This window comes from Argentina silus (assembly GCF_951799395.1).
Source record: "Argentina silus genome assembly, chromosome: 1".
NCBI classification, from domain to species: Eukaryota; Metazoa; Chordata; class Actinopteri; order Argentiniformes; family Argentinidae; genus Argentina; species Argentina silus.
This window is the reverse complement of record NC_139655.1, coordinates 27371328-27391977: the sequence shown is the minus strand read 5'-3', so window position 1 is coordinate 27391977 and position 20650 is coordinate 27371328. Positions and strand designations below refer to the sequence as shown.

The 20650-nt window shown below is 42.1% G+C and overlaps 1 protein-coding gene across 2 annotated transcripts in view; it reads left to right on the top strand.

Annotated features, from left to right (window-relative positions):
* The window catches only part of LOC310804013 (glucosidase 2 subunit beta-like), a 112459-nt gene that overhangs the window by 44184 nt on the left and 47625 nt on the right, over positions 1 to 20650 (top strand). For both annotated transcript variants that reach the window (XM_083669061.1, XM_083669060.1), the window contains exon 10: positions 3331 to 3400. In XM_083669061.1, the coding sequence (XP_083525187.1) occupies positions 3331 to 3400 (70 nt within the window). The remainder of the gene's footprint in view (positions 1 to 3330; positions 3401 to 20650) is intronic.

The following is a 20650-nucleotide window of genomic DNA, read 5'->3' as shown; positions in this document are numbered from 1 at the left end:
AACGTGTGTTTGATGTGGAAGTGGCTGCCCTCATCTGCCACGCTCTCTCTCTGTTTGGTACCGAACACTGTCATACGTGGGAACATCGTGACAGCTTGTGTCTCTTTCTCACTTTCAGGTGGGATAATCCCCCCCCCCCAACACACACACACACCCTTTACAAGCACGCACGCATGCACACACACACACACACACACACACACACACACACACACACACATCTCTCTCTCTCTCTCTCTCTCTCTCTCTCACTGTGTGTGGTTCACTCTGACAAAATATAAATAAGTTAGTTGGCTCTCTTCTCCATAATACAATCTTCTGTGAGCTGGCTTCCCAGCATGCACATCCCTCAGCAGCAGAGGGTGCCAATGCAATGTGTGCACCTCTCAGCACTGTGGTTCATTTCCATTAAAAACTATCAAATTAAGAACAGGGTATAAATCTGCCACATACGTCCATCACTCAATATTTTCAAAAGCCAAGGAAACTGCTGAAAACCTCTCTCTTTCCCCCCCCTCTCTCTCTCTCGTTTGACCCCCCTCCCACATGCACACACTCCAATTGCAAACAATATCCCACTTGATAAGTGAACTAGAGAATTGAAGTCCGTTGCCTTGAAAACTCATAGCAGGTTAAGATTTAGCACACCTGATGGTATTTTGAGCCCTTTCATGGTACTCTTCTCAGTGTGGGTGAAGAGACTTGTAATAAAAAAAAAACTGTAATTGCCATTTGGCCTTCTTTAGTGTTCAACATCGGTGACATCCTCATGCTTAAATGGTTTTTACAATATGAGTTTGGGAGACAAAATGGTATCTTTCCGGCACAGCATGAGCATGTGGACTTTTTTGGACGAGTCATTAAAATTAATCAAAAGATCCACTCGTTAAACCACTCTGACTCACTCTCTATGGCTCCGAGCTGGAGAGAGAAGAGAAGAAAGTGGCGGCTACCATGTACGAAATCGGAAAAGCTCTCAGGGCGACTTTGTCCTCTGTTTGAACAGCGATGGAGCAGAGGAGAGGGGGAAAAAAAAAAAAAAAAAAGAGGAGAAGTTTCTCACAGCTGCCCAGCCTGAGGCTGAAGATCTGTGGCAGTCCCTCGTCACCGCATCACCAACCACTCGCCTGTCATTATTTCACCTCTCGCAGAGCACACAAACGCCTCGGTCCACTCCCTACCGCTGCCAGCATCAACAAACCACCCCAATGCAAGGTAGGTGAGGATTGAAACAGCAAATCTGGCACCACCTTAGTGTAGGACCTTGTACTGTATGTCAAACATTAGGCTGCATGAGAAAACGTTTGTTGACTTTCACTGCCTTTGTTGTGAGGAATACAAAACCAGTCATTATCAACGGCACCAGTCATTATCTTTTTCACATTTGGTTCTCAACAGAGAACTACAGAGGACGTCTGTGTCGGTGAATCTCTCCTTTTAGATCTCTTGGAGTGGCAAGTTCTACACATTGTAGTGACATATCTATCAGAACCCCTCAACCAGCCCCTCAACAATGACCTGCAACCAGAGAGGCTGGAGGCCACAAGCCTTGAATCCCTACCCCATTACGACGGAAACAGCTAGTCAGAGCGAAACAACAGAGGATGTGGAGTACACTCACACAGAATACTGCTGAGGGAATTCAGTACATCTCACACGCAGAAGGAGGCCTATGTCACTCACAGTTGGCTGCCACGAATATAGATCTGCCAAATAGAGGGGGAAAAAAACAAGACAAAGAAATCAAAATCCCGCAAGACATGGGGGGAAAAACGTTACATAAGTCCGGATTCTCAGTCGATTTGGACCTCAGTCGGTGCATGCGGCTATTTAAATTGCATCAGTTCCTCTGATGTAAATGTGTATAGCCTTCAACTCCCAGAGAGCTTTTAGCCATTTATTTTGATTAGGGCTGTATTTATAAGATAAGTCCCTCAAGTAAGCGCTCTGGGTAGGGGAACAAAATGAAGTCTGTTTGATGATTATAAACTCGGAAATATCTGCTTGTCAATTAATGAATGCTTCGGAGTTTATGCTCTCTTTTCATTAACTGGGCCTGTTTCTCGGTGGACAAATACCCCTGATGCTCCATTGTATATCTAAGCAGTAGAACATACAAGCAGCCAGGGAAGAGAGACCCTTCAAAGGCAATGGCTTTCTAGTGCAAACCGATACTTTCATGTGCTGGCTGATTTGAGGAAGCAACGTCTGGCGGCTTATTCTGTAGGTTCACTGTGTTAGTGTCTCTCTCTCAGATTAACACGAGCTGGGATGTGATGTGTGAATGAAAAGGTATTGTTCTGAAGACAATGCCTTTAATGGTGCTTCCACTTTATCTGGAGAGTGTGACAACACACACCAAAGACAAATGTTGTTTGATGTTTTGGAACATTTGTTGTTGAAATAAGGCCCTCTCAAGCCTTTCAGTTTATATGAAACATAACGTACAGTATATGACAGTATATGATTTTCATGAATGATTATGTTGACAACCATTGCATGGCAGAGGATGTGCCATGGTTTATAGCATGGTGCAGCATTATTATTCAGCACTGTCATTGCTCCCTATTTGACATAGATTGGTACATTCTTAAAAGTGATAGACACGTGCAGTATCAATGCATATTTCCTTCAGATTTGACATACTAATAATGTTGCTATTGTTAGCATTTCATGTGTACTCATATTTGTCTTTATTTTACATTATGGATTTGTCTGTTTTTTGTTGTTGTTTTTTTTACTTCGGGCATTTCCTTATGTCCTTCTCTCAGTCTTAAAAAAAAACCTTGTGCAGTTGAACCACTATTGTCAGTGATCTTTAACAGGTGTTCATTCTCTCAGAGGAAGTCAACCACAATCCATTTGGCAATGTCTCTCACTCAAATGGTGAGATTAGAGGCAAGCTCTCAGTGGAAGGAACATGGCAGCAGGCTTTGTGCATCAAATCATCAAACCAGACCTATATTCCATTGTCCCTTGTGTAGAGTCATGTCATATTTAGTCTTGTTAAGCATCAGTGGGGCTTCATGAAAATGCTTTGTATTGTGCACATGATAATATAATATAGAATATTACTAAAGCACTACTACAGTTTGAGAACGGTTTCAGTTCACTGAAAATAATTATTTCATTGGAATGCTACAAGCATCAACAAAATACATACACAAAATACATATATATACACATATATACACATATATATATACACACACACACACACACACACAGCTTTATACACTAATGTAGGAGATACCCAAGGTCCTTTCAGCATACACTATATCTTTGACCTTGTTTTCTCTCTCTCTCTCTCCTTCCATTACACGTCCATAGATCAAAGGCACACACGGTGCGCCAGGCAGTCGCACGGATGAAGATTCCAACATCAAGGCTTCAGTGAGTGGTAAGTCATTATGCCTCCCCACCACCACCCTCCCAAACCCCCCCGTCCACCTACTCATCATGCTCCACAGATAGCCGTCAGATCAAGGTTGATGACTAATCCTGCGGTGTGTGTGTGTGTGTGTGTGTGTGTGTGTGTGTGTGTGTGTGTGTGTGTTTGTTCTTCAACACTAGAGATCTCAGACATCAGATTGTTGTTTTTACCTCCCCATGGGAAAGAGATTGTTTAGACCAGTATACCCATCAATGTGCTACTGTACAAGTTGCTCCATTTGGTTACAGTACTAACCTGTTGTACTGGAGCTATTGGAAATCATCAGAGGCAGACAGTACTTGAGATTGTACAGTAAGGTCTTGAGGGTCCTCCCAGTCTGCCTTTGATTCAGGTAGGTGACCCCAATATGGAGGGCTCTCGCATTGCAGGTTTCTCTAATCTCTTCTCCCTCTCTTTCTCGGCCTGTCTTTCTTCTTTTGGCCTGGCTCAGATCTTATGCTCTGCTGGTGCTGGAGCAAAAGTCATGCAAGTATATGATGTATATTTTGTCAAGACCTTTTCAAAGTCCTTTGATTTCTTTCCCTGCTCCTATGGCTAGTTTTCACACTAGTCTATTACTCTGCAGGTACAATGCAGTATGCCCACACATTTCCCTTTGTTTGAAACCCTTGTTGTCTGGACATGCTGTAGAGCCTACATTTGTATATAATTATATTTTTGATAAAATAAACAAAACCCAGATGTATTATACTGCTATTGTGACTTGGTCATAATAATGTAACTCAGCTATAAACCATAACTTACAATGCATTTCTTATGTAGTTGAGAATGAAAGCAGCGCCTCGCCATGTTTTGTTTTCAAGGTGATCCGGTTAGTTTATTCTTCCCCTCAGGCTGTGCTTCTCCAACCATCCAGCCCTTGTGAGAAGCCAGCTTGTTGTATTTATGGGCAGCATAAAAATGTGTATATTCCTTGTCACCTGCAGCCGAGATTTACAGCACATCTGACAAACACACTGAATTAAAAAGGAGTGTGCAATTTGTATATGAGTTTAGTGCCTGTCTTCTGTGCCTGCTCCTGCTGGAGTCTGTGTGTGTGTGTGTGTGTGTTTGTGTGTGTGTGCATGCGCACCACGTGCCTGCTCTGAAACACCAGCAACAGATAACAGATGGTCCCTCTGCATTAGAAGTGTTTTATTTCCCTATGGAAGCCAGATATGTCAAAAATAAGCATGTGCAACATTAGTCATTTGGAATATTCATGCCCCTGTCCTCCACCGGTTTCATCTTCACAGCCAAAATACCACCAGCCCAATTCTCCAAAGGAACTGAGCAAAAGGGAGATAAGGGGGGTAAAAACACCCCTCAGTTTAACTGATAGGGAAAAGGCTTACATGTGACCATAACTGAGTTTTTTTCCTGGTCACTTAATTTAGCATGCACAGCACACAATTAAATGGAGCAGATATGTAGATGAATCTTGAATGTTCATGGCTCATAATATAACACACACACACACACACACACACACACACACCTCTTAGCTCTGCTCAACCCAGCTACTTGACCGTGGAGGACTTGTGACATCTCTTCTCTCTTCTCCAGTACCTCTCCTCTCCTTCTCCACACATGCTCCAATCTCGTTTCCCTCCCTCACCTCTTGTCCCTCTCACCAATTGTATCCCCTCTACTATCTCTATCTTCTCCTTCCTACCAACCTATCACCCCCCTCTCCTCTGCCTATCTACCCTTCCTCTCTCTATTCTTCTCCCCTCTCCTCTCCACTCCCTCCTTTCTCTCGAGCGCGGCTGCCATTCTTGTCCTTGGTGGCGGGCATGAGCACGCATCATCATCAGCCCTGAACTAACCATCCGCGCAGTCGGCAGCCTAGGACCCACTAGGGGCCGACCGCACGGTTTTCTACCCCCGAAAACATGAATTCTGAGCAGCATTTCTCTCACTTTCCCCAGTCCCTCATGATCAGGGTTAATGCACGGCAGCATGCATGAATGCTGTAAAAAAAAAACACCGGCATCAGCGCGCCCCGCTTATCGCACAAATGCAATATAATTTATTCAGGAATATGCAAATCCAAAATCACTCTGCCTTGTTTACCGAAGGGACCTGCTGATTCAGAGTGTAAAAGCTAGAGAGAGAGAGAGGAAGAGAGGGAGAGAACGAGAAACAATCAAAACCAAACAATCCACAGGCATGCACGAAGGCGCTCCGGTTAATTTCATTGGATGTGTTAATGTGTAGGAATAGAGGGTGTGAGGCCATGTTTTTTTTGTTTTAAAAAAAAAAAAAAATTATACAGTTTCAAGGACCATGTTCATTACTGAGAGGATACATGGTGCACACAAAAAGCCTTGGTTGTACTACTGGGCATTTGTTTTACATCTCTTACAACAATAAACAGCTAGTAGACAGGAGAACGTCTGAATTGTACTCTGAAATGAGTAATAGTAATGCCACTTTTAATGAGCAATGTTGTAAAAAAAGGTTCTTTATGGTTGTCTAAGATTAGATATAAAAACAGAGGATTACGCAGTCCTTAGTCACAGAAGCACAATAAAAAAAGAGAACTTAAAAGAAAGGAGGAATGTCTGCTCAAAAAAACTAAGAATTTTCTACCTACATGGTTTTCATCAGGTAATCATTAGCCAATGATCAGGCAGTTATACTCCTAATACATTATTAAATATTACTCGTCAAATATTGTGCCAATAACAACAAATTGTGAAGAACCTGAAGTTGTTGAGGTGATCTCTACTGGTCCACTGGTGCCAGAGAGCTGAACGTATGCATGATCCAAAGTCAGCTCCCCTCCCCTCCACTCCTCCTTCTCCTGTCCTCCCTCCAGGTGATGAATAGGTTGCCACACGTTGGGGGATGCGAGATGTGTTGACCGTCCATGGTAGCCAATTAGCCCACAGATAGGACCTCCTCAGCCACTATAAGAACATTAGCCGTAGCTGAGATGAAGCCCCATTTCCATTTAAATACACACATCTCACTTCTCATCCCTCCACTTGCTTCTTTCCTCCTTTTTTGCCTACTCCAGAATGTTTATGTAATCCATTTAACTTTGTGTCTATTTATAAGGAATTTTACATTATTGTTACATAAGGCAGGAAAGGGAAGTCGTGGTGACCTGGATTTCCAAATTCGTACCAGAGGTTGTGTAGGGAGATGGGAGAAACTGATGTTGTGAGACGGCCGAGTGTGTACTGTGTAGTGTCGTCAAGGTCCATGGGGACATTTGATTTTTTTGTGGTGCAACAAGACTAGTTGGTACAGTGTGTGTTTTGAATGATGATTATTGTAGGAACACCAGACCACTTAAGATTATGTAGTGTTTTGAAGTTCTACTTCAGTAGCACTAAGTGGCACTCCACTGAAAGCAGATTTGTTTGGGCAACCATATTTTTGGATACTCAGTAAGAAAATGTGTTGCATACTTTGCCAAAGGGCAACATTATATATAGTCACCCATACAGTCTATATGCACCCAGAGTAAATGCACATTCTTAACATCATTGCATATCAGTGATACTGTATGAGGCATGTTGTTATTTCAACAGCATTAAAACAGATCCAACGATGAAATGAGAAGCACATGAATCCAAATGTGTTCTATTTGTAGAACCGCTTTACTCATTTCTAACCAAGAGTCAAACTGTTTTTTGTGTCACATTCAATCTATTCTTCATTTTCCCCAGCTCTGAAAACAGGTACTGTATGAGTTGCAGTCATTTCTTGATTCCCTGCTGGGAGCCCAATTACAGTAGTGTTGTTTTCTCAGCAGAGCACTGTGTGTATTTCAGGTGAGTCCTATAGCTACAGTAGCGATAGTCTATGAGTCCATGAACGACAACAATTACCCCTTCCACTAGAATCTCTAAGGCCACACAATGGAGAGCTGAGCTCAGACATGGATCTCCAGGCTGGTCTCTAGATATGGGGAAACATATATATATACAGTGCAGGCAGGCAACACTGAGCCTATAGTATGACTGAAGCAAACAGGTAGAATTCAAAACAACTGGACATTTTGTTCCCTATAAAGAAAGTGTGACCTTAAGGACGCAACCATGGTGTAGGTCATGTTTTAACCTGCTCAGGTGTGCTACAGTAAGTATTGATCCTTCTGTTCCTCTGACATCTGTTTGTTCCGTTTAGTGCATCTAGCAGTTTCCCAATTAATTGACATGTTGTGGATGTGCCATGTTATTTTCCCATGTATAGCCTACAAGAGCCGTGAGAGAGCTTTGCATTCTAGAGCTTGGTAACGCTTGAGGGGCCCATATACTGTACATCTAAAAGGTCAACATTAGCATGACATGACACCTGACGTAAATAATAATTTATTCAGAAGTGGCATGTACTTAAGGTCAAAAGGAGGGCATGATAATGTAGGCCGATGAATATTTAGGCCAGGTACTGCCTCCTCATCTAAATTGTGGAGAAGAACATGGGTTTTTAGTGGTATGCCAATGTAGCTGTCTGAAGCAAAGGTGGCCTACTATCAACATTATGTTGTTATCTAGCTTCATTGCCTGCTGCAGAAATGTATGATTGACTGAAAGTTGATGCATTATTTCTTTCCCGGCATTGTATGTAGAATACCCTTTGCAACTTTTGTTCGCTTCACATCTGTCTCCATTGTGCGTAAGGCAGAGGAATTGTGGCGTAGATTGTTTTCTGGCCTTCCGTGACACATTTCTCTGTATTTATACACTGTACCACGGTCTTGTAATGTACTGGAATAAATAGTTTCCTGGAGATCCATTTTTAGTTCTTTTATTGTAAATAATGAATGGCTGTGGTAAGTAAATTATGATGCAAGGACTGCAGAGATTTGCAGTTTTTGAAGAGGAATTTCAGACCCACCCACCCACACACGCACACACACACACACACACACACACACACACACACACACACATACACTGTACTATAGATGCATGTATACTGTACGAAATACACACCCACAACATACGTATACTTTTAAGAATGTCAAAGAGCAACCACAAGGATCAACTTGTGTAATAGATTGTCATACGCTTTTTGGGGCTGGTACTGTACATAGGCAGGTGTTGGCATGCTGTACTTGACTACTTAACAACCCAGTAATGCAGCTCTAAAAACCAGTTTTTTTGTCAATGTATCCATGCAAATCTAGTTGACACTCTTCTCATGTGCTTGTTGTTTTGTCTGGCCTCCTCAGTGGCTCATTGGCCTTCTTGTTGGTTTAACTGCACAAACAAAATCTTTGACCCCAAAGTGAGAGGTGTCACAAAGATTTAATTGTCAGTAAAAAGCTGTGGCATTCAATGGTTTATTTTGAGGTTTCTGCACAGCCATGCCCCCACCCCCCCACCCCCCCAAACACACACACACACACACACACACAAACACACATGCAATATATATGAAACGATTCATAGAATATCACACTTCTGGGAAATTCCAAGAGAATACAAGTATCATTGTAAAACAGGCCACTATACTTATTGGGGTCAAAGGGCATCACCCTTGGTGATTCTGCAGGGTCTTGTCAGTTGCTGAGAGGGCTCTGTGCACTATTTACAGATTTGTCTCACTCTGGACAATCTCATGAAGCGGTGGGGTTTATCACCAATGTTCCTGCCACTATGCTCCAGCTTAACTTACTGAGAAAATTGCTCATATTTTTTCTCAATGTATGTTATATCAACAGCGCAATGCTAATCTGTTGAGGTCATACACCTTCCACCATGCTATTGTTTGCCACACGCATCTTGCCTGAGAGGTCAGCTGCATACTGGGGCTCTTACTAGGTAGAATTGCTGGGAGGCAAACGTTAATTTCCAACTCAACAGAGACAAATGACTTTGCTGTGACCTCCCGTGCTCACCGGCATAACAAAGACTCCACAGAGACAAGCACAGTAAATATCTATAATTTAACGCTGGTTGTTCATTATCTGCGGAATGAATAGATTTGATTTGGTAACAATGATTAAGTGGGCTGGCGGTGTCTTTTTCTGCTGAGCTCTGTAGGTCTTGTATAATAGAGGACTAAAATATGTTCCCACAAAAAGCCTTTTTTTGCATTCTTTTCTCTCAGACAGGCAGATTGGATCTCAGATGAAGACATTCATTTCTGTTGAGTGTTTTTTTCTATCTCTGAATCTCATATGGGTCCAGAAGTTTTTGTCCTTTGTTTGGACACTTGAAACGTAATTTAAATTTTATATCTATCCCCTAGTGAGTTTCCACAGTAACATGAGTCTCCCGTTATGTTTAGAATCTAAAATGAAATACTTTAGTCGAAATGATTGTACTTTTGAATGATTTACAGTTTTATACATGTAGACTTTAGGAGTTTTCTGAAAGACAAAGTAACATAACTACTGTAAGTGGTACTTTTGTTAAGATACCCTCTTGTCAACTGAGAAACTGTTGAATCCCCCATGTTATCTTTGGCTTTACTGTAACCCCAAACTTAACAATTCTTAAACTTATGTTTCATGATAAGGCTATGCACACTCATTGTCTATTCAGACTCTAAACACCCATGTAGACTGATAAAATACCCATGACTCCACCAAACAGAGCCCCTGTATATGAGATGTAAGCCCTTGTACAGCCTACAGGTTTATGTGACATTTAACATCAATTGATATTCATAAACCTTTCCTGAAATGAACTGTCATACAGCATCTCAGCATGCTATTTTCATGCAAACATGTACACATGTACTGTATTTGCTAGAATTAGCATGATTGTTAAAGTAAAGTGTGATTATTGTAGAGATCATAAGGAATCCTAAACTAGTATGGGCTAGAATAAAGGATGCTAGATGGTGTCATTAATAAGTATGTCGCTGGATATATGAAAAAAGATATGGACTGATTTACTTAAGAAAGTGCAGGGTGTTTATATCTGAATTGTATATCCAAGGCCAGTTTATCTAGTGTTTACATAGAGAGGTTCCTCTTAAATACTAGAATCTGCATACCGTTTTGTACAGATCACATCTGATCAGATTATTGCAAGAACTTTCCAGACATTATTATGCACATTGTTCTACAGTATGTAATAGCTTTCCTCCATGATATGGACACTCCAGGGTGTGTTGGATGTTCTTAGGGGTTGGAGGGTTGGTAAGTCTGGCATCCATGGATTCTAAACCCCCTTCAGGATAATAAGACTGATCCCAAACTATATTTATATTTAACAGAGAGGTGGCACTGTATTCTCTCAATGACCATTAGCTTCTCAATTATCGCCCTGTATTCTCCCCGGGCTGATCATATAGTTTTAGCACTTGTTATAGGCTCACCAAGGTGCTGGGAACTCACACACTCAGTCCACCTCCACCCCATATTCCAGAATAATGAGCTTGAACAAGGAGGTGGCCAAATATTCAGCTTTAAATCACAATAGCTCACATATGACACCATTGTCCTGATACAGATGTGCACTATGTCATCTAATGATTCAGTTGAATGTTAAACCAGTATTTATACTGGATTGCAACTCGATTCTTGATTCCAACTACTCCCATTGGCACTTTATGCACAGTAGATCTTATAGAATCTACTCAATCATTATTCTCCAATAACGAGTACAGTAATAGCTCCTTCCACCTTGCCGTCTGATAGGCTAGATGGAATTTCGGGCATATTGCCTCTCCAATCCAATTTGATCTTCATAAGTCAAGGTGGTAGGTCACTGTTTTGTTACAGAAGTCATTCTGTTTTTTGGTTTCAGTTTTGTCCTTGAGAGACATTTTATACTCTCTGCAATTGATTGACAGTTATCTTTGTATTTTCACACTTGCATTTTTATAACCAGTTTGAGGACTTTGTTGACAAAATATTTGAACACAATGCATTTTTTTTGGTTCTCTATTAACAGCATCTTCCAATCAGCTGTGCATGCATTATCTCTTGGCAATTTTGTAATCTCTGTACAGCACTCATATTCGGTTTGACCATCCAATGCTCTCATGTTCCATCGCAATTTATTCTGGCGCAGTCTAAGTTAAAACCAGCTCAAGCAGTTGGATGGAATGCTGTTGAAATTCCCCAGTCGCATTAAATAAATGGGTTATTGGCAGATATGTTTCTCATTAGAGCTGCCTGTCTGGTCTTACTGGAACAAAAAGCCTTGCTGATTGAAAAATGAAGCTGACATTCAAACAGTGAATACTGCAGAGATAGCTGGTTGCCAACCCATAATGATATGGAGAACACAAGTCTAGCAGCTTATTGTCTTTCACACGCGAGTGTTCTTAATTGCAGGATAGGTTTGGAAGTGATCGTGATGCCTCTCTGCCAACTTTTCCATGAATATTACATCAAGGAGAACCTGCCATTTTGAAACGTTGGCTTAATGATTTGTAGCATTATCTTTGGCTTGATATTATGTTGGACCTGTCTCTGACTAGATGATATTTGGAAACATTTCAGTTTGATGCTTGGTTGCTATCTTTGGCAAGAGTAGCAGCCCTGTGACCTCAAGTGATATGTTGGTCATCTGTACACAGAAAGACTTTCACAAAGAATCAAAAGAGCAGCAGAAATGTTCAGCCAGGGGATTCACCTGTCAACAGCACTTAAGCATGTGAGATCACTCACGCTAGATACTGTGACCTTAAAATAAAGGCTGACATGTCATTCCTCAGATCCTTGGTCACTGCTGCTACATGTATGCCAGTGCCCCAAGCTTAGCAGAAACCTGCATCATAAGACAGTTGCAGTGTACTGCCTTTAATGGTTTTAAAACATTCTAAACCTCCTCGCAAGTGAGCTTCTGTCATTGGCAACCATGTAAAACATGGGCTAACATGGGCTTATGTTCATCATCACGTGCCATGCTTCATTTGCTTTGCAAAACGTTTGAATTAATAGTGTGTCGTCGTAAGGGAATTTGTGTAGATAGTAATTCACTCCACTGTGGAGTAGAAATGTGCAATGCTACTTTGCTATTTTTTGTTCAAACAAATAGATACATCTAAGAAGATATTTTCTGTAAAAAAGCAAATGTTGATTTCATACAGTAGACCTCCAAGAACATCTCTGTGTAGTTTTAGGACGTACACAAAGGAAGACATATTCAGTGCTCTGCAGTAACCTTTTTAGACTGTACAAGCAGTGTGAGGGGAATTTGCTAAGTGTCTTGATGGAACTCTCCCCTATTCCCAATGCTAGTGCCAACCACTGACTGCACAGTACATTTTAAAAATCCGACACAGGTAGCTGATTTCTCCACTGACGACACAGCAGAAGAAAAGCTTGCTCCACGATTCCAACCATCTGGAAGGCTGGCTGAGACTTGAGTCTGATGTGTAACTTTTAATTGGAGAGACACTAGAATGAGGCAGGAAGGAAGCAAGGGAGGCTCCCAACGGATACCAAGACAGCACTGGCCAGCAGATGGACAACCTGAGTGCGCTGGAATACACACCATTACACTCCTGGGCTGAGGGAGGACTGAGGGAGGACTGCAAATAGGAATTTGACATGGACCAAAGGGAGCTTCAATTCCTCGGGTTGGCCAAGACATCTAAAAAATACTGTAACCTCTGCAGAACATTTTCTAGGTCTGAAAGAATAATGACTCTAAGAGAGAATGGATTACAAATATTTTATCAGTTCTCCCTGGTTTTTATGAAGTACAAACAGGCGTACCAATTTTAGAGTAAGGATTTAACATATTTTTCTATTTGATTAGCTTGCTTCCTTGGGATTCTAAATGTTTCAGGCAAAGCCCACATCAGTGTCAGTTAACGAAATGCACTCCAACATGTGGTTGACGCAAATTAGCCTCTGACATGCTCTCCAGCCACAACTGTGGTCTCCCAAGTGTTCCAGAGGAGGCGTGCACTCCGTAAAGTAGCCAAGGGCCATAACAGCACACCATGGGGTTTATAGGAGAGGGGGATGTGTCTATACTTCTGGTTAAACAGTGCCTGGTAAAGGATTTTGAGGAGCAAGGCATTGGTGTTTTGGTCTGAAACATGTCTAATGTAGCCTCCCTCTACCTTTTTTTAGTTGTGCTGTTTAGTTTAAGGCTTCTGCAGACATGTATTTGTGTGTGTGTGTGTGTGTGTGTGTGTGTGTGTGTGTGTGTGTGAGTGTGTGAGAGAGAGAGAGAGAGAGAGAGAGAGAGAGAGAGAGAGAGAGAGCGAGCATTCATTTGACTTTTTACTTCATTTCACACCTCTCTCACACTGCATATTCATTTTTTATGCCCCCCCCACACTCCTCCGCCCAACCTCAAACCCCTCAACGTGGGAATTCAATTTGTACTGTATGTTTCATTTCTTCTCGGATTTAGATTTATTTCATGTTGGCTGCTTTTAATTAACTCTCTGGCATCGCGACGAGAGAGAGGAGATAAAAACTCCTCACATCCGCCAATGAGTTACACCGGCAATCATTTACCACTTAGACAGTGGTGCAGGAGCCCCCCGTCCGTTGCCCCGGCAACCGGCGCCTTGGTGATTGATTCCTCGCCAGTGTGGCATCGCTGCGGGGAATAGAGCGCGTGAGCTTAGCATGCTTGCTACATCTTTCTAATTAAAATGGGATTACCAAGTCATCGCGGTTGTATGTTCAAACAAATGCAAGGCTATGAAAGAAATCAATTTTGGTAAATGTCAAGGTTGTTAAATACAGCAGTGGGTAAACAAATGCACACAAGCTCAATGCACTGATATGTACAATGCATAGGCTACATTAAGATGTGCTCTTATGCGATTTGCTCACACATTCAGTTGGTTGTAGGGATTGTGGTGCAAGCACTTGTTTTAATTTCATGCAGGAGACTATTTGAGTAACACCATGTGAATTATGCTTTATCCTATGGAATTCACCTCAGACGACAACAATTAATATGTTTTCTGCTGTTTGGTAATTGCACAATATTCCTCAAATTGAAGCTTAATGTATCTTAAGTGAACAACGGTTCCTTAGTGTAATTGGATTATGTGGAAGTCAATATACCTTGGCATCATCTAGGCATCATTGAATGGGTAAACTAACCCAAACACAAGAGACAGTGGTTGACAGCTGTCATACCATGGTGATAGTAGATCCTATGGTCTTAAATGCATAGAAATAGTTAGTTCACATAGTTAGACAGATAGTTACAAGTGAGGGTAATTACTATGTAATTACAGTTACTAATGTATAGTACTTTGTAACAGCATGTTAATACAACATCATGCAACAATTACACAATTACTACATAGGCATATGGGGAACTTGAAACATTATAAAGGCTTGGTTAGTGGGAGTATTTATGATGTGTTTCAAAGAAGCAGCATATGCTGTACACTTAAAGAAACGTTAGCATGTGCACTACACAAATTGCATAGATACGCACATGCTTTATCATGCAATTATTATAGCTTTTGACAAAACTGCACATACAAACAATGTCCTTATTACAACGGCATACGTATGTAGTTACAAATCCTGTCCAGTAACCTTCAGTGCTCATGTGTAACATCCTTAGTATTACAACCACAACTCATCTCAACAGTTAGATTACCATTTCTAGGCCATAAATGTGCTCTAAGTATCACATTCCTATGCAGTCCTTGATTCATGTCGCAAAGGGCCCTCTGAGCTGCCCCAGATCCCCTTAGGAGAGAGAGAGAGATGGGGAGGGAGAGGTAGAGAGGGAGAAGGGGCCTAGCAAAAGGGTTTCAGATTTCAATCACAGCAACGCATTTAGCAAGGTGTAACATGGCGCCTCAGGCCCATTTCGAATCCCAGCTCTTTGGCGCGCTGTGTGTGGGATGTGTCTTTAAAGGTAATAATAGACCGGAGAATTTATAATGTGGCTCTTTACGTGCATGCGGAACTGAGCCAGAGAGAGCTGAGACTGCCTGAAAAAAAAGAAATACATGTTTTATTGTGAATGGCGGAAAGCCTATTACTGGCTGATATGTCAAGCGATTGAAACATATATTAAACCCCACATGGAGGCCTCTCCAATGGAACACACTTCAATTTCACCCCCATCGAAATGTGAAATGAGTCCGGCCATAGAAAGAGAGTCTGGTACAACACGCGCTACTATATCATCCGTGAAGTGGAGGTTTTACGGCACTCTCTGTGCGGTAACGAACTACTCTCCGAAATGAAATGAGTGCTGTTATAGCCTTATGAAGCTGAGTGCCCAGATCAAGCATAAATCATCAGATTTTTCCCCTCTCTCTCAATCTTTTACTCACAGGAAATGGCTGTCTGGGTTTTGTGTGCTCAGCAAGCACAGGAGGACATGCTTTTCTTTGTGTTCAAAAAGGGAAATCACAATATGCAAAGAACAAAGGATATGAGAGTTGTATTGGTGTGTAGGTGTGGCGACCGGTGCTCTTTGAAAACAGTTTACTGAAGTATGAAATAAATTGAAGATTTTCTTTTTCTGTATGGATACATATAAACGACTATTGGCTACATATAAGTATTTTGGAACTATTGTTTTCGTCCTGCAGTATGTATCAAAGCATTTAGATCACTCAATTGCAATATTTCAAATGCAGGCTTTATGATTATCTACTATAACTTAACCGAATTCGCCTTAATACTGAAAAGAGACCTAACTTTTCTTTGTGTTTATTTTTTATTTAGTATATATACGCTGCATTTTATAATAGGAATTGATGTGAATCAGAAACAGTGAAACAGAGGCCAACTTTTACTCTGCTGTTTGTATTTGCTGCTGTTGAGCCGTGCTTTGAGTCGTGTTTACCTAGGTCTTACACAGGGAGAAATGGAGCAGCATCCTAGTCTCTGGAAGGCTTAACTGGCTGAGGGATATGACAGTGTACAGTTTTAATGTGTTAAAAATAACACATACGTGTGTGCGAATGGCAGCGTGTTCGCTCTCCTCTTGGTGGAGAAGGAAACCATCTGGGATTGTGTTTGTGTTAGGCAAAGTGCAATGCTTCTTCTTTTTTTCTCACAGGCGTGTGGCATCATGTAGAGATTAATATGGATTCTAAATCTGGCTGTTGATTTAGCATGGTGGGTCACACAGTTTGAGCATGGTGGGTCACACGGTTTGGCGTGTGTCTTCACGGTGAAGGAGGGCAACGTACTGTCACACTGTTGCCACCTGATATAAAGTGACATGTAAAATATCCTCAAATGATGTATCTAAATGCAGCCTAATATACCCAATGCGTTATTGCTTTGGTGAAAGGTGCAAGTGAATGCAATGGGTTGCGCTTTATCCACATCCTAAGATAAAAGTTTGAGAGAGAATTTAACTTTTTATGCAAGGCATTCTGACCTGGGTGCTGTCAACCAGTTAAATATAGCTAACAGTACTTCTCCTGGCTCCTTCCACTCCACTCCACACATATGACAAAATGGTATAATCTTATTGTAGTTGACTGCTCACAGGGTATGCAAACATACTCTACAAAGAATAAACAAGTTGACTCAATTTGCGGTTACTAAATGATTTAAGCATGTAGATAACTTAATGTAAGATGTATTGCACTGATTGCATTGCCACTAGACACAAACAAACACAGCTGCACACGAACGCAAGCATAATGCATGCTCTTAAGAAGTCCCTCTCACACATTGCGACACCTTGCGTGCAAAACACTCCCACACCCACTCACAGTGCTCATCAACAGCCGTTTACTCTTCTCTCCTCATACCCCCTTCTCTATCCATCCCTCCCTCCCTCCCTCCGTGCCTCGTCATCCCTCCCTCCAACTGATTGGAGGTGTCAGGAGTCAGAGGTTCAATGGAGAGGATGTCACTAGGACTCATTCCTCCACACAGAGAGAGGGAGAGAGAGAGAGAGAGAGAGAGAAATAGAGAGCCCTCTCCCTTGTCTGAAAACACACTCACACTCTCCCCATCATTCCCATCATATCAACAGCTGTGCATCAGCTTATTCCCTCTCACAGAAGCAATGCTCAACCATGCCAGAGAAGAGCGTTCAATTTCTATTCATAATTTATCAGTCAAATGCCTTGATTTCAGTGATTGGATACACCACTGGATCCCCCTCCTCTTCTTCCCACTCACTGTAGTCCCCTGGGAGGGCTTAATGTCTTCCTAGCTTTTCTGGAGTGTGTGTCCCTGTGTGTGTGTGTGTGTTGTGTGTGTGTGTGTGTGTGTGTGTGTGTGTGTGTGTGTGTGTGTGTGTGTCTGTGTCTGTGTGTGTGTGTGTTGTGTGTGTGTGTGTGTGTGTGTGTTGTGTGTGTGTGTGTGTGTGTGTGTGTGTGTGTGTGTGTTGTGTGTGTGTGTGTGTGTGTGTGTGTGTGTGTGTGTGTGTGTGTGTGTGTGTGTGTGCGTATGTCTTTGATTTGAGTTAAATGGAGCTGGGCACATGGCAGAGAGAGGGCTTATGGGATATGAGACGAGCACATGTGATTGGATGGAATCTGGAGAGCAATTCCTGAGCAAGGGAAAAAGGTTAGGAGTAAAGTTCACAGCTCCAAGCCTTACTCACATATATATTTGTGCTACCTCAAAATACCTGATATTATATTATTAAGCTCCCAATAATGTATTTTTGATTATCGCCTACCTCTGTACTAGAAGATAAAACACTCCACATAGTAGATACATCCCTGATGTGTGCAGGAACACACAAATGCACCTGCCTCTTACAGTATGCCACTCCTCATCAAAATGCTAATATTTACCAAACAATAACGGAAGACCGGCTTAAAAAATGAAATAGAGTCGTGTACAAAGCCATTCTTAGATGTAAAAGAGATGTGTGTGTTGAGACAATGGTAGATTTGCTATCTTTATCCGCAACCACAGGCACGGCGCCACGCACAAGCTCACAGGCCTTTTGCGCTCAAATTGTTTTGGGCACCTGTCATCTTCCATTATAATTAGCAAGCAGACGTCTAAATAATTGCCATCAGGCCAAAGCAGCGGTATCAGTGGTGGTAGCTTTAACTTCGTCCTGTCCCTAGCCTCTGGAATTAGTATTATTAAAGGGCTTGGTATCCTTTAGACAGCAGCGCCCATAGCCCTCAGCAATGGCTCTCATTCGCTGACAGCATCTGCTTGTTTCTGCGGTTTAAAAATGATTATGCGACGCGCAAGATGGTTTGGCGTTGGCATCCTTGTTTGTTTTGTCTCTCCTCCCCTTCACTATTTGGTGGTCTTGTTGTTTGATTGTGATTTCGCCACCGAGATGAGAGACTTATCCGATGGGGTTTGATTATATAGTTACTGTCAAAGTAAGGAGGGCAGATGGGTTTATCTTAAAAGTAAAAAAGTTAACTCCGTAAAGAGGGGCCTCGTAGCTGTTTTGCCTTCTGAGTGGGATTACACACAGGTGCTGTTGTTGGAGTGTGATAGCATACCACATATTTTCTCATTTTTAATTACTCAGTGCGCAGAGAATTTCCCACAATTTCAATGTGTTTTGCGACTTTATGATATGCATGCTATAGGCTCTTTGTTGTCAAATAACAGGTACAGTGTTATGATGTTCTCCTCCTCCTGTGTGTCAGATCTGCGTTTGGTTCTATAAAGGCCTGTGCTTGGGGGGAGCTATCCTAGAGTGTATCGCAAGCCGTCGTGTGACGACTCGACTCACACTTGTCATCCCCCTCTCTTCCCCCTGATTAGACAGACATAGTGTGGAGACGTACGTCAGAACCCCCTAACACATACACACACACACACACACACACACACACACACACACGTGAACACACATGTGAACCACTGTTGCCTGAGGGGGAACGACAGGTCAACAAGCACTCAAGCTCCCTTAGCTGGGTGATAAACTGAAAATTTACAGACACCGACATTTTATGCCTCATACCAACGTAAATTAGCTTATCAAGGTCATTTCTGTGATTAGACTTGCTGCAATTATCCAAAATCACACTCTCTCTATTTTCCTGTCTGAGGTTGACCCTTGACTCTTATTGGTGTCTCCGAAATACATTTTACAAAGGCCACTCTTGAAGAGTATCCTCAGTATTTCAGTGTTTTAGCAATACCAATATTATGTTCGAACACTTTGATTGAGCGTGATCAAAATTGAGCGTGTGATGCTCATTTTAACCGGAGTACACAATGATATTGAGAAAAATATGTTTCTGCATTTACACCCACGAATTGCCGCAAAATCATGGGTAAAAGTTTGTTTAATTAGAATGACGGTGAAGTCTATGAAAACGCAGATTTTTGGAGGGTATGCAATTTGGTTTTAAACCAACCAAAACCAACCAATTTTTGCACACTTTGTTATTTGCACATGCTGAAGTTTTGTCAATGCAGTTTTTTTCCAAAACGTTTTTAGAATTATTGTTGCATTTATCGTTATCTAGGTGAATGGGTCAAATTATCAATTGTTCAAGTATTAAGTGTTTTTGTCCATATCGCCCATCTCTACCCCCCCTACCCCACCACCCTTGCCCCATTGCCCTGTGTCCATCAATCAACCAAGGGGGTATTGGGGTTGGTATGGAGGTAGGGGTTGGAGCAATAGGAGCTGGGCTGTGGTGTAAGCCATCAATGGCTCCAACGTGTTCCAGCAACAGCTGCTGCCTCTCCAAACCAGTCGCTTTCCAAAAAAATATCTCTGGGGCTTCTTAGATTCTTACCGCTTCACCTCCTCTTCTCCCTCCATCTCACTAGGACACTTCCTGTGTCACACTCTCACTCTCCTTTTCAGCCGTGGGTGTTGAGGGATGGATGTGCGGTAGGCATTTGTTTTGTTTTTTTCCTGTTTTGATGTCTATCTCCCCCTGCAGGTATTTTTCTCTGGTATCTGAGTCACGTCCTGAAATGTCACCATTAGTAGAGATATTGGGTAAAGCACTGCTTAGAGTGGCGCTGTATATGACAGTGATTTACTATTCAAAAACTCTGTTCAGACAGAGCTATTCCATGAGGCCATTCTATCCCTATGCAATGTCCTCTGAAACTGCTGTGTAACTGGTGTTATTTTCCCAATCTAGCCTCTGTGATCCAGGCTCAGGTTGTGAGAGTTCAGCAGAGCCAGAGTTAGAATTTCTGGCTAGATGCTGCTTACGATGAGTCTGCCAAGATGAGACAGCATGTTGTGGAGTTGTCCTTGGTCCTGGACTGTCTAACTTGTAACTGCCTGTGGTGCCTCAGTAGCTTGGTGGGTACTGTCCTGTACTACTCTGACTGGTGCTGTCCATGGTGCTTAAGGAACGGGTGTTTTTTTCATGGTACTGTAATGAGTAGTGTTATGCATCAACGGCTGCAGCCAAGGGTGCAGTCAA